An 11,384-nucleotide genomic window follows, 5' to 3' on the forward strand; every position below is an offset into this window, starting at 1 on the left:
CATCGATAATACCCAACGCGATCAAGATCAGATTTTAAGGAAATATTAATGCGCGAATTGGCACTAGGTCTTGTCTTCCTCAGCTGCGCTTGACCTACGCAGATTTTCACTTTGGCAAGAGTCGTGGGCTAGGAAAGAGTGAGGCGTTTTTTCCTCTGCTGAAACCCAACGGCGGAGCCCCATTTCGCAATTCGTTCATCTACCCTTGACTTTCTTTATCCGATTTTATCTTGCAATTTTTTGTGTCATTTGTCGTACCTTTACAACATGGTTTGGTCCACGTTGGTATTGAGTTTCGCCTTATTTCTGTGTAGTAGTGCAGCATTAGAGACTGAGTATCTAGGAAAAGCAAACCATACTGTCAGACTTGTTCACATGGTAGGCAGTAACTTGTTGATGCTGATGGGTAAAATTTGTTCGATTTCATTTTAACTTAGAATGTTTTGCTAGTTATATCGTCATGGTGATAGGACTCCTGTTCGACCATATCCTAAGGACCCCTATCTCAACTTAACTAATTGGCCTGTGTCGTGGGGACAGCTGACTAAGGTGAGTGCACTACATTTTTTACTCCTTTAATTTTTTAAAAAATAATCTGCATTTCTTTAAAAGAATTTAGTAAGAAATGATTTTTTTTTTTTTCAGGAAGGCAAAGATAGGCATTTTAAACTGGGACAGTTGAACCGGGAACGCTATGAAGGCTTTCTTTCAGAGTCATATGATCCTGATGAAATATATGTCAGGTCCAGTGATGTCGACAGGACCTTGATGAGTGCACAATGTCATTTGGCTGGATTATATCCACCCACCAATCAGACCAACCAAACTTGGAATCCTGATCTTATCTGGCAACCTATTCCAGTTCACACTATTCCCAAAGATGATGGTCAGTCAATTGAGATAGTGATATGAAACTGAAAGATTATCTAATTTCGTATTTTGGGGTAACTAGATCTCCTACTGGTATTGGAGTCGAAATGTCCTCGATATGACGAGCTTCTCGCTGATCTCAACGCGTCGCCAGAGGTTCGCAAACGCCTAGATAACAACAAAGAATTACTGGATTATTTAGCCGAGAACAGTGGCCTAAATATCACAGAAATTGACGACGTTGAATATCTTTACGACACGCTCTTTATCGAAGTACGTATAACCTAATAGTGACACCGTGAAGTTTATTTAAGCTGAACCAACATTTCAGAATCGATTTAACAAACCGCTACCCGAATGGACAAACAAATTCTTTCCCAATCCAATGAAGGAATTATCCGATTTCAGTTTTGCCATGAAAGCTTTCACTTTGGAAATGCAGCGTCTTCGTGGAGGTAAAATGCGTCCCATGTTCCTTCTGCCATTTGTTCTTTTTCGCCTTCTGGTTTCTTGAAGATAAATTGATTATGTCGACAGGTCCTCTGGTGAAGGAGTTGGTTGAACATTTGAGAGATTACGCCCAGTCAACGTTGACCCCTCCCAACAGGAAGCTGTTCATGTATTCGGCTCACGACGTCACCGTCGCCACTTTTCTCTCCGCCCTGAAGATATTCAACGACATCCAACCACCGTATGCATCCATGGTGCTTGTGGAGCTACACGAACTAAAACCTAACGACTTGTCAATCAAGGTAGGTTCTTGTTTTAAATATGTGAAAAAACCGATTGCAATTTAATATTTATTTGAATGATTTCACTTAGATTTTGTACAAAAATGTGTCGGATGACGGTCGTAAGCCTCAAGTCCTTACACTGCCCGGTTGCACGCCATTCTGTCCATTAGACAAGTTTTTCGAGCTTGTCACGGACGTTATGAGCGATGACGTTAAAGTTGAGTGCAAATTGATCGCGCCTGCTTCTAATTTCAATGCCATGCTAGGTAAAAAAAATCAAATTAAATGACTATTGGTATCTGAAAACTAATATTTCTTATGTTTGTATGCAACACTAGTCATTAGCATTCTGGCTGCTTTAAGCTGCCTGTTCCTGGTAGCCTTGTTGCTGGTTAGCGGCCTGTGGTACCGCAAAATGAGACTAGAAAATGGCTACGCCTACAGTACCATTCAAGCTGAATGAAGTGCCAAAACATACGCATAAAAAAAGAATAATATTTTCTTGTTTTACCTTCTCATTTGGTTTTTCCTTTCCCGTGGTGACAGTGGGTATTTCGATAATGATCTGTTTTTGAGTTTCGCGTAGTGAAACGAAAACGTCTGTACCTCTGACCGTATTCCTCTCTCAGTTGTCAATAAAGAAAAACAAAAAATTTCTCAAAATAATGACGTAGGACGATTGTAAATGGCGGACGCGCGCACTCCACCCTCAAACCAAATGTAGGCGAAATAAGATTTCTCTTCCGGCTCCCGATGACATCTTGTCAACATCACGCTCAGTTTGAAAATCGTTTGGCACCGTGTGCATTTTTTTTCTATCTGAAAAAATAAAAACATGTTTCTTAAAGAAAAATAAATGATAGTGAATAAAGGTAGAGAGAAAGACGAGAGAAATAAGGTGAAACAGCCCTTTTTTTATATTTTTAACTGGGGGCCCGCCGGCAGACAGATCCGGGAGAAAGTGGAGTAGCCCGAGTGCATTGGTCGTGTTTTCTCAATTTCCTCGTCTGTTGGAGAAGAGAAAAAGTTACGTGGTATGTATATGTACGTATTCACCCGATAGCGGGGCATACCATAGACAGATATTTAACTACGAAATTCTTCCTTTTCTTGCGTAATACTTCGTACTGCTAAAAAAAAGCGAATGCTACCGTAACATTCACAGCTATTGACTTCGAATTCGTTTAAAAACGTTGGGATTAGCTTTACCACCAACAAATGCAACAAACATAGGGCAAATACCAAGTGAATAAGAGCAACCTTTTACAAAATTGAGTTATGATTAATAATATAATGACATAATTTGCGGTGATGACGTTCGTAAGAGAGGGTGTATATGGGCGTACCCGGCAGTCGTAAGCAACTACTACCATAGTAATATATATAGTGTGTGTGTGTGTGTGTGTGTGCGTGGTGTGTTGGATCCTTTTGGGAGAGCGAAGGGAGTCAGTGACCGCGCAAGGACGTTCTCTTATTCTTCAGGTTTTCTCTTTTTCTCTCCGAGCTGCCGAACAGAATGAACGCACGAAACGAATCGCGGTCACAGGTGGCAAGGACGAGGACGCGACGAGGGGTTCTTGTCCTATTTTGAACCGTCGTCTTCGTCGCCCTCGTAGCATTTATAGTCGTTCCGTTGGCTATAGACTTTTTTTATGGAAAAAGAAAGAGATCATTCTTTTTTATTTTGTTGTTTTTTCTTTTTAAATAAAGGACACTGAGAGAAAGAAGAAGCAAATACCATCACCTTTCTCCTGAAATACCTGCGCGGTGCTTCACCTCAAGTCAACCAACTAACTTTTTAGACATAATTGAACTGCAACGTGCTTTTTCAATGGAAAAAAACACGCTGTTTTTCCTCTTTAAACGTTGATTTATTTAAATGCTATGTGTCACTGAACGCCGTTTAAATATTAAACATGTTTAGAAAAAAAAATGAAGAAATCTATGGTTGGATATGAACACAAAATGGGCCATATAAAGTTGACGATTCAAGAGGAAATCTGATTATTATTATTATTATTGTATAGTCACATGTGATTGCAGTGGTAAAAACGACGACAAACGAAAAGAAAAAAGAGAAAATGAGAGAATTGAAATTGAGGGCCTTTGAGAAAAGAGAACTATGAAAGATCCGGCTTTTCCCGAATAAGGGGGCCGGCCGCCTCACGCCGGATGCCCCCAGTTCTTAACATTCAACCGAATAAGACGGACAACGAAACAGCAGCAACAGCAGCTTGTGTGTGTGTGTTGCTGTGCTTTCCTAGCTTACATCCCAACACAGTGAACGGGAGAAATGTTATAGTAGGGCTCACGTTCTTTTCGGGAGGTGTTGGCAATGACGTCACAACTGGCCCCAAAGACTCGCCTTTTTTTTTTTTTGCTATTGGGTGGTGGTGATCGTCGTTCTCGTCGTCTTCGGTATACTTTCAACTATAGGAAGCAGGAGGGGGAGGCGCGAGGAGATAGTAGGGCAAAGCATCGTCAAACATGGACTAGCAGTATTAAAAAAAAGAAAAAAAAAAAGGAGAGAGAAATTGAAGAAAACAAACGAGCGAGAAAGAGAATGCAATCCTCGGCTGCACTTGCGCTTAGTCTCGCCTCGGCAGCATCCGCGACATCACATCATCCAGTGAAGCTCTGGGCACATCTTATTTTCTTAAACGACTAATATAGCATCGTATACACTACTAAATGCCTAGATACTAACGTAAAAACTCGTGTCTAATTGTTGGCTGAAGTGCATTAATATTGAGTTTTGTTTTCCGTACCAACCGCTACGCGTCCAATACTTTTAAAGTGTGGTCACCTCCGGACAAGAGTCTTTCACCGGCCGTGCCCATTTTCGAACGATTTTCCAGTTTCTCGGCGGCGGAGGATCACATCTTACTGCCTTTTTTTTAAACCATTTTTTTTTAAACTGAGATTCCGTTTTCGAGAGACGGGAATGTCTAAACAAAAACAGGTCGGTGGGACTTTCGTCCGTGTGTGATTCACTCGACAACACAATGGCGCCAAATCAGAAAATTTTTTGGATTTTCTTTTATTTTATTTACTGCCTTTTTCTCATTTGTGAGGGATTTTTATTTTCGTTAGTTTATTTTTATTTTTCATTCTTCTGACAGAGGAAATCGAACTGTGATGAGGCCAATGGGAAACGACTCGGATCGCAACATTGACACGTTGCGCCATCTTCAAGTGTTGGACAGCTGATCCAAGTACCCCGCGGTTAGTCAGCTGAGTACGGAACTCCAACTGTCACTAACGATAGGAACATTTTTTTTTTTTAAAGACAAAAGAAAGATAAATCCCGTTCATCATTTGATCTTCGGTTTCGCATTGTTTGTTCAGTGTCATTACGGAAACTAGGAGCCATCTTTGTTTGACGTTCTTCTAGGCTAAATTTAGAGACAACAGCTGGAAAACCTTGTTGTGCAACAGGTGTCCAAGGCCAACAGGAAATAAAAACAGTTGATCAAACAGGTGGTAAGGTAAAATTTCTTTTTCTGTCATGTTTATTATTTGTTATACAGCATAGATCATTTCTCTACTTTCCAGGTGTTTTTCGTATGATGAATGTGTCTGTGAATTTCAATGAGTAGCTGTACCATCACCAATCACATTCGTCAAGATGACGAGTCAGGCTATCCCACAAAAGGTTACAATTCATGCTGGGAGTGGGTGGCTTCCTTGCCTGGAGATCATGAGGTTCCAAATGTGAATGCTGACTGCAACTCTACTGCCGAACCCAGTTTGGATATTACAACATCCTAGCTCTATTCGTTTTGTAATATATCTTATTCCCTTGCAGTATTGGCCGGCAGTGACTTTATTGTCAGGAAGAGAGGGATCTTGGGACTCAACCATGGGGGAAAGCACAGTGCAACAGATGTCTATCAACTGGCTCAGGCCACTAGAAAGGCCAGAGATAGGCTATCCGTGGTATCTGCTGTCGAAGGATCTGGGTGAGTAAAATTTAAAGAAGCATCATATTTGCCTCCTTGATGAAAAGATATATATATATATATATAATATGAATTGCCAGTACCAATTTCAGAGAAAGAGTCAGCCAAGACAGAACGGCCATGCTTCGTACGGCCTTTGCGTCTCAGCGTCTGGACAAGACCAATTCAGAGGGAACATTCTCTTTTGATTCTTCCACATTGGAGGCTTTTGGACTGTGCGACGATGAAGACAGTTTTCCATCAGCCGAAGATTTGCTTATAGAAATGGGATTTGGGGGACCATCTCACGGATTAGACAGAGTGCCCGAACGTTTCCTCCAGCCGTCTCAGGTAATTCAATTGAAAAAAAATCGCATTTTACATTTCTTTAAACAACAAATGTATTCAATAGATGCGTGGTGTGGATATCGACCAATTCTACCAAACCCAACAAGAATTGAATGATACTTTCGAAACTGGTTCACTGGGCTACAGGGGACTGGTGGGTCCTCCCACACGTCGACCATCGAATATCGTTGCTCGTTTGTACGAACGGATGTTACGCAAAAATTCAGGACCGACAAGTTGCAGCAGCTTCGAGTATCCACCAGGACAATCGGCCGAACCGCTCACTTTAAAATTGCCCCATCCGGAAGTGTTGGTGGAAATGGAAGAATCGGCCGTGACGCCCACTAATGCGCTTTCTGCTAGTTTCAACACTCACCCAATGATGAAACCTCCAGGTTCACATAATTCCAGCTTGGCCAGCTCACGAAGATCAAGCCTTCGGCGCCAAGAACGCGTAGACCATGAAGAAGAACCTACGGCATGTGCTGAGCCTGCGGAAGACATTCTCTGCCAACAATCGGAGCAAAGTAGTGGTTTCATTAGTGGACGGATGCTGGCCAATGCGCTTCTGCCAACTGTCTATGTCACCCCACCACCCTCCACGGTTTTTTCACAAGCAAGTCTCGACATGCCGGAATCAATCACCACTCACGAGGTTTTCGTTACTGTATATTTCTTTGACATGAACGAGTGGATAATTCATCCATTACCTTTTTAGATTGATCCGATAATATCCGTATTGCAGCTGGCTACGGAAGCGTATCGGGTCCGTCTTTCTTCTGCCCAAAAGCCAGCTACTGAAGAAAACGATGGATGCGATTGGAATCATAATTTAGACGATGTCAAAGAAGAATTACGTAGCGAGCTGGACAAGACGGACGATTTACTGCAGAGGCTTCAGCAACGCTTATCTCACGCGCGTTCCATACACCAGACGTACGATTCCTCTGCTCTCCGCGGAGTCCTGAGTGATATGACTACCTTGTTGCAGCAACAGCAGCGCCTTTATAGGCGAGTTAACGAAGCTAGACTTGATCAATTGGAAACTTCTCAGCACTTTCACGTCAATCATCTCGAAAACGTTGCGTGTCCTACACCGGCAATATCGGCATTGCCTACCGCAGAACAGCTTTCTTCTAGTCAATCAAGCACTAATGTCTCATATTGTTCTAACGACGTCGATGACGTTCATCATTTTGGCAACTCGTGGTTACGTTCGTTTGAGCGCCGTTTGACGGCCCAGATACGTAAAACTGTGCGCCAGGAATTGCGTCGAACAAGGCCTATTTTCGCACGCTCAAAATTAAAGAAAAATCCAATTTAATTGGATATGCATTTTAGAAATTTGATTTTTTTTTTCATTCATATCAAATATAATCAGATGGGAATTTTTTCTGCTTCGAAAAAACTTGTACTTTTTTTTTCTTTTTCTTTGTTAGAATATTTTTTTTTTCAACATATAAATTTAACGTGGGTTTTCTTTGCTTCAAACATTTTGGTAAGGGGGGGAATTCAACACGAAAGAAAAAAAACATGCCAGGAAAACTATTTAACACAATCGTTTGCCCTAGAGTATTTGGGTGAATAAACGTGTTTCGTACGTGTGCGTGATGGCTTGTAGACTAGGTAGGTAAATAGGGAGGCAGGGGTAATAAATTCAAATAAACGAGGGACTAGCACAAAAACAATGTGGAATGATTTCTTATCCGTAAAACGCGTTGGATTGGGGGAAGAAGGATCGAAGGGGGAACGGAATGATCTTTTTTCAGGAGAGCGTCGTTGGCACGTAAGAGAAACCGGCGAAAACGTTGTCGCCGTCTCGGCAACCCAACGACGAAGCGGCTCGGACGGAACGGGCTTGAAGCAGCGAAGCCGGCACCGGCTCTCGGGTGAATTCCGGATCAATGTTACGTAAGTCGTAAGCGTCATTCTGCATTTTAAAGAAATAAAAGATATATGTGAACGTCTGCCAAAAAAAAAAGAAGGACGTGGGAAAAAAGAAAATACCAGTTCAGGCCGGAACGGTGGTGTCATTTTTCGCTGCATAAGGTCGTCCCAATTCAGACAGCTGAAGAAATCGTGATTACGGACATCCTCGAAATCAGCTGGACCCGAGCCCAATCGAGTTCTGCCATCCTTTTGAAGCAACTGTTTTCACGTATCCACGCAAACAAGAAATAGATTTTAAAATCAATAGATTGATGAAATGGAATTGAAATAAATTACGGCGCTGAGGAGGTCCTTGCCGGCCTGAGAGACGGGAATGTGGTCGCGGAAATGGAGCGGCTTGTTGAGGATCGCGTCGTACATGACGGCCGTGTCCCGGCTGTAGAATGGAGGCAGGCCGTAGAGCATCTCGTAGAGGACGGCGCCCAGACACCACCAGTCGACGGAGCGGCCGTAGGCCTCTTTGCGGATGACTTCGGGCGCCAGGTACTCTGGCGTGCCGCAAAACGTGGCCGTCGTCTGGTCGCTGTCCACTAATCCCTCTTTACAGAGGCCGAAATCCGTCAGGACTAAATGGCCTTCGCTGTCCAGCAATATGTTCTCCGGCTTCAAGTCGCGGTAGACGACGCCGGCCGAATGCAAATAGCCGAGAGCCGAGGCCATTTCGGCGCTGTAGAAACGGGCCCGGGCCTCGCTGAAATGCCGTTCTCGTTGCAAATGGAAAAATAACTAAAATGGAAAATAAAGCTTGATTAGACTTGAAATGATACAAGTAAATTAGAGTTCATTGTTTACCTCGCCGCCGTTGACAAAGTCCAGGACAAAATAGAGTTTCTCTCTCGTCTGGAAAGAGGCGTGCAGAGAAACGAGGAAGGGGTGGAGCTGATTGTTGCGCAACACGTTCCGTTCGGCCATGATGTGCTGCGTCTCGTTGCGACGGACAACGGCCCGCTTCTCCAGGACCTTGACGGCGTAGAGATGCTGGTCGGCATAACGACGGGCCAGTAAGACTTTGCCGAAACTGCCGCGACCGAGCACGCGCAGGAATTCAAAATCGTCTGGTTTTAACCTTAAAAATGCGGCTCATCATAAATACATTTTTTTTTTCAGGTTCCAGCGAAAGTGAGTTTTATAAAACTTACGGCCGTTCGGAAGGTCCTAGATTTATGTTTCCTTTGGCGATGGGCATGGATCGTTGGGATAGATGGATGTTCATCATGGCAGAACCGGGTCGTGATTCGTCGGATTCGTCATCTTCGCTACTACGGGCTGCCTGTCGACCGTCAGCTCCTGACTCATTGCCACTACTCGTCTCGACGCCGCTGTCGTCAGAGTTGGCCGACTTCTTGGCGTTAGTGCGTTCGTCCAACGACAGGAACTCTCTCACTTCCCGTCTATTTTACGCGGAAATACGATTACAACGCGGCCGCTAAGCTTGAAAACAAAAACAAATAACTGACATAGGGAGGAGTCGGCCGTCGTTGATAATGAGCCGGATATACTCAGTCAGTCCATCACAACGTGATTTTAAAAAAGCCGGATCAAAATTACTTCCGAACAGTCGTTTGCCCGGTAATTTCAGATTCAGACCGGCTATCTAAAATTTGTATTCAGTCAATCTTGAGAAAATCCTAAAAATTAAAATCAAAAATAGAATTACCTGTTTCTTAAGGGCCGCGTGAAGCCGACAAAATTCGGTATACCGACGATAGACGTCCCATGAACGTGAGCCGTCCTTCATTTCGACGTGGTACACCTGTCAGCGCATTCATTAAAATTAGCTTTAGTTTTAAAAATAGATTTGAAACAAGGAACTGAATCCAATTGCGAAATCAAAAGGTCTTACTCATAAATTATCTGTCAACTGAAATAGATTGCACCAACGCACACAAACGGCACACGATAAGAAAGATCAAATTACTAGACTGCAACTTACGGCATATTTTTTGCTGGCCGTTTCCATAACTTGAGCCGATGTGACTAGTGCTGTCAATGTCGGTTTCCTCGTGGGCGAAGCGTTCTCTACTGTCAATGCTGTTCAAGACAGCAACAAGTGGAAAAAGAAAGTCATCATCAAAATAAGGAGCAAAACACACACAAAAACACACACACACGAGACAATATGGCCGACGACTAACCTGGTCGAACTATGGACATGAAATGTGAAGTAATTTTATGCATCTTGTCGTTTGGCTTGATGTTCAATCGTAAAGGCACTATTATAGAATTTTAATTAATTTCTCTAAGATAAATATCACAGTTTAAATGGCCGCCAGATTGTTCGCCACACGTCTTTCATCGGTCGCTACCAACGTCGAAATGAATCAACTAGGAGCCTCCCCTACTCGTATTTTACGAAACTTGCACGCCGTCAGAGAGGGAGCCTCCTGGTGGGCGAAAATGATCCTGCTACTGATTAGCACAATTAAGTTTCTGCTGGGTGGTTGTTGTGCAGTTATCTCTTTCTCTTTCTCGCTCTCTCTCGAGAAAGAAACGAAGGGGTGACCGAGGGTTGTTTTGTTCTTAAATATGTTTCAAAGTCGAGGGCATTGTCGTCAGTGTACAAATAACATTCTGATTTTTCCCCAAAGAAAGATTACATTGAAAGCAAAAAACAATGTTTACACACGAGGGGCGAACATGGCTACGTGACGTCACGCGCAGCCATTAAACGCCCCTCTTGGGCCTATATCGGCATTCAACGTCGTGTTCATCAATAACTTGTTGAAACGAAATATTTCATCTGCTCGTATTCAAAGTTCACTCTCAACACGCGCCATCTTGTCTAGAAAAACATCAATGAAATTGCAGCACGTTCATCACACGAGGGTGAGTTCCTGCTACAGAAAGCTGGACCTTTATTTTTCTTTATTTTTCTCGTTGTTGCGTAGTTGGGGCAGTTTAAAATCCTGTTGATTTGATCATAAATATTGCTTATAGTGGTAATATTTCACTTAGTCAGAAAGGAGTTATTGGGTCATTGTTAATGGCTGTGAATGTTAAGCCATTAACAATTTTTAATCTGCCCTATGGCATGAATCAGCTCGTTTTTGTTTGCAACATTGAAAGGTATGCCTACAATCAATTGCTTTACGATCTTTTCATTACGCCATTTTATTTCAATAATGACGAACATCAACATTTTATTATAGTATTGTAGGCCCGGTTCGTAAATTGTTTCTCATGAGATAAAAAACTGCAGCGACAACATGCTGTTATTGTACACGGCAACAACCTTTTTTTTCCAACCAGCCTAAAAAATTTATTTCTTTATTTACACATCGTCTGGTTATGTTTCAGGTTCCGAATTTTCCCATGATACCGTGATACCTATGCTGATTATGATAGGCACGTGATGGCGTGTGTATAGGATCACCAAGATAAAACAGCTGTCAAAAAGCTGCCAATCTCCTACAATATGACGGTAAGTTGTTTTTGCTCTACGCCCAAGTTAGCATTTTTTTTTTTTAAAGAAACGATGTCCCTTATGATGGTACACAACGATGACAGTAAAAACTTGATAGGAAATTGGGAAAGGAATGCG

The 11,384-nt window shown here is 42.6% G+C and overlaps 4 protein-coding genes across 7 annotated transcripts in view; 2 read left to right on the plus strand and 2 right to left on the minus strand.

Moving 5' to 3' along the window:
* Positions 1-11,384, minus strand: part of LOC130703371 (uncharacterized) — a 49,311-nt gene that overhangs the window by 21,488 nt on the left and 16,439 nt on the right. The gene's annotated exons all lie outside the window — the stretch shown is intronic.
* LOC130703372 (prostatic acid phosphatase-like) lies at positions 74-2,270 on the plus strand. Its single transcript, XM_057524861.2, has 8 exons — positions 74-378; positions 451-549; positions 646-886; positions 953-1,143; positions 1,202-1,325; positions 1,408-1,622; positions 1,693-1,870; positions 1,943-2,270. Exons 1-8 carry the CDS (start codon positions 268-270, stop codon positions 2,065-2,067), a joined length of 1,284 nt encoding a protein of 427 aa, XP_057380844.1. The 5' UTR covers positions 74-267; the 3' UTR covers positions 2,068-2,270.
* On the plus strand, positions 4,849-7,499 carry LOC130703362 (uncharacterized). 4 transcript variants are annotated; one of them, XM_057524845.2, is made up of 6 exons: positions 4,849-5,092; positions 5,160-5,352; positions 5,413-5,566; positions 5,647-5,896; positions 5,958-6,548; positions 6,612-7,499. In XM_057524845.2, exons 2-6 carry the CDS (start codon positions 5,196-5,198, stop codon positions 7,215-7,217), a joined length of 1,758 nt encoding a protein of 585 aa, XP_057380828.1. In that variant the 5' UTR covers positions 4,849-5,092; positions 5,160-5,195; the 3' UTR covers positions 7,218-7,499. The 4 variants fall into 4 exon arrangements, with proteins under 4 accessions (XP_057380828.1, XP_057380831.1, XP_057380829.1 ...); XM_057524848.2 differs by having other exon boundaries at positions 5,659-5,896; XM_057524846.2 differs by having other exon boundaries at positions 4,849-5,087.
* Positions 7,462-10,172, minus strand: LOC130703364 (serine/threonine-protein kinase Sgk2-like). The gene is made up of 9 exons (XM_057524850.2): positions 9,979-10,172; positions 9,777-9,874; positions 9,501-9,596; positions 9,301-9,437; positions 8,983-9,234; positions 8,636-8,909; positions 8,120-8,569; positions 7,901-8,041; positions 7,462-7,823 (listed from the first exon to the last, which is right to left on the minus strand). The coding sequence occupies exons 1-9, from the start codon at positions 10,019-10,021 to the stop codon at positions 7,659-7,661; spliced, it is 1,656 nt and encodes a 551-aa protein (XP_057380833.1). The 5' UTR covers positions 10,022-10,172; the 3' UTR covers positions 7,462-7,658.

Source organism: Daphnia carinata, chromosome 10 (genome assembly GCF_022539665.2).
Source record: "Daphnia carinata strain CSIRO-1 chromosome 10, CSIRO_AGI_Dcar_HiC_V3, whole genome shotgun sequence".
NCBI lineage: Eukaryota > Metazoa > Arthropoda > Branchiopoda > Diplostraca > Daphniidae > Daphnia > Daphnia carinata.

Bases quoted from the DNA above. Each gene is read 5' to 3' on its own strand.
- LOC130703372 (XM_057524861.2), top strand. From the start codon at position 268: ATGGTTTGGTCCACGTTGGTATTGAGTTTCGCCTTATTTCTGTGTAGT. The intron at 1,144-1,201 runs GTACGTATAACC...CCAACATTTCAG, and splicing joins ACGACACGCTCTTTATCGAA to AATCGATTTAACAAACCGCT. The intron at 1,623-1,692 runs GTAGGTTCTTGT...GATTTCACTTAG, and splicing joins CTAACGACTTGTCAATCAAG to ATTTTGTACAAAAATGTGTC.
- LOC130703362 (XM_057524845.2), top strand. From the start codon at position 5,196: ATGAGTAGCTGTACCATCACCAATCACATTCGTCAAGATGACGAGTCA. The intron at 5,897-5,957 runs GTAATTCAATTG...TGTATTCAATAG, and splicing joins GTTTCCTCCAGCCGTCTCAG to ATGCGTGGTGTGGATATCGA. The intron at 6,549-6,611 runs GTTTTCGTTACT...TTACCTTTTTAG, and splicing joins AATCAATCACCACTCACGAG to ATTGATCCGATAATATCCGT.
- LOC130703364 (XM_057524850.2), bottom strand. From the start codon at position 10,021: ATGCATAAAATTACTTCACATTTCATGTCCATAGTTCGACCAG. The intron at 9,875-9,978 runs GTTAGTCGTCGG...TGTCTTGAACAG, and splicing joins CATGTCCATAGTTCGACCAG to CATTGACAGTAGAGAACGCT. The intron at 8,910-8,982 runs GTAAGTTTTATA...CGCATTTTTAAG, and splicing joins CTAGGACCTTCCGAACGGCC to GTTAAAACCAGACGATTTTG.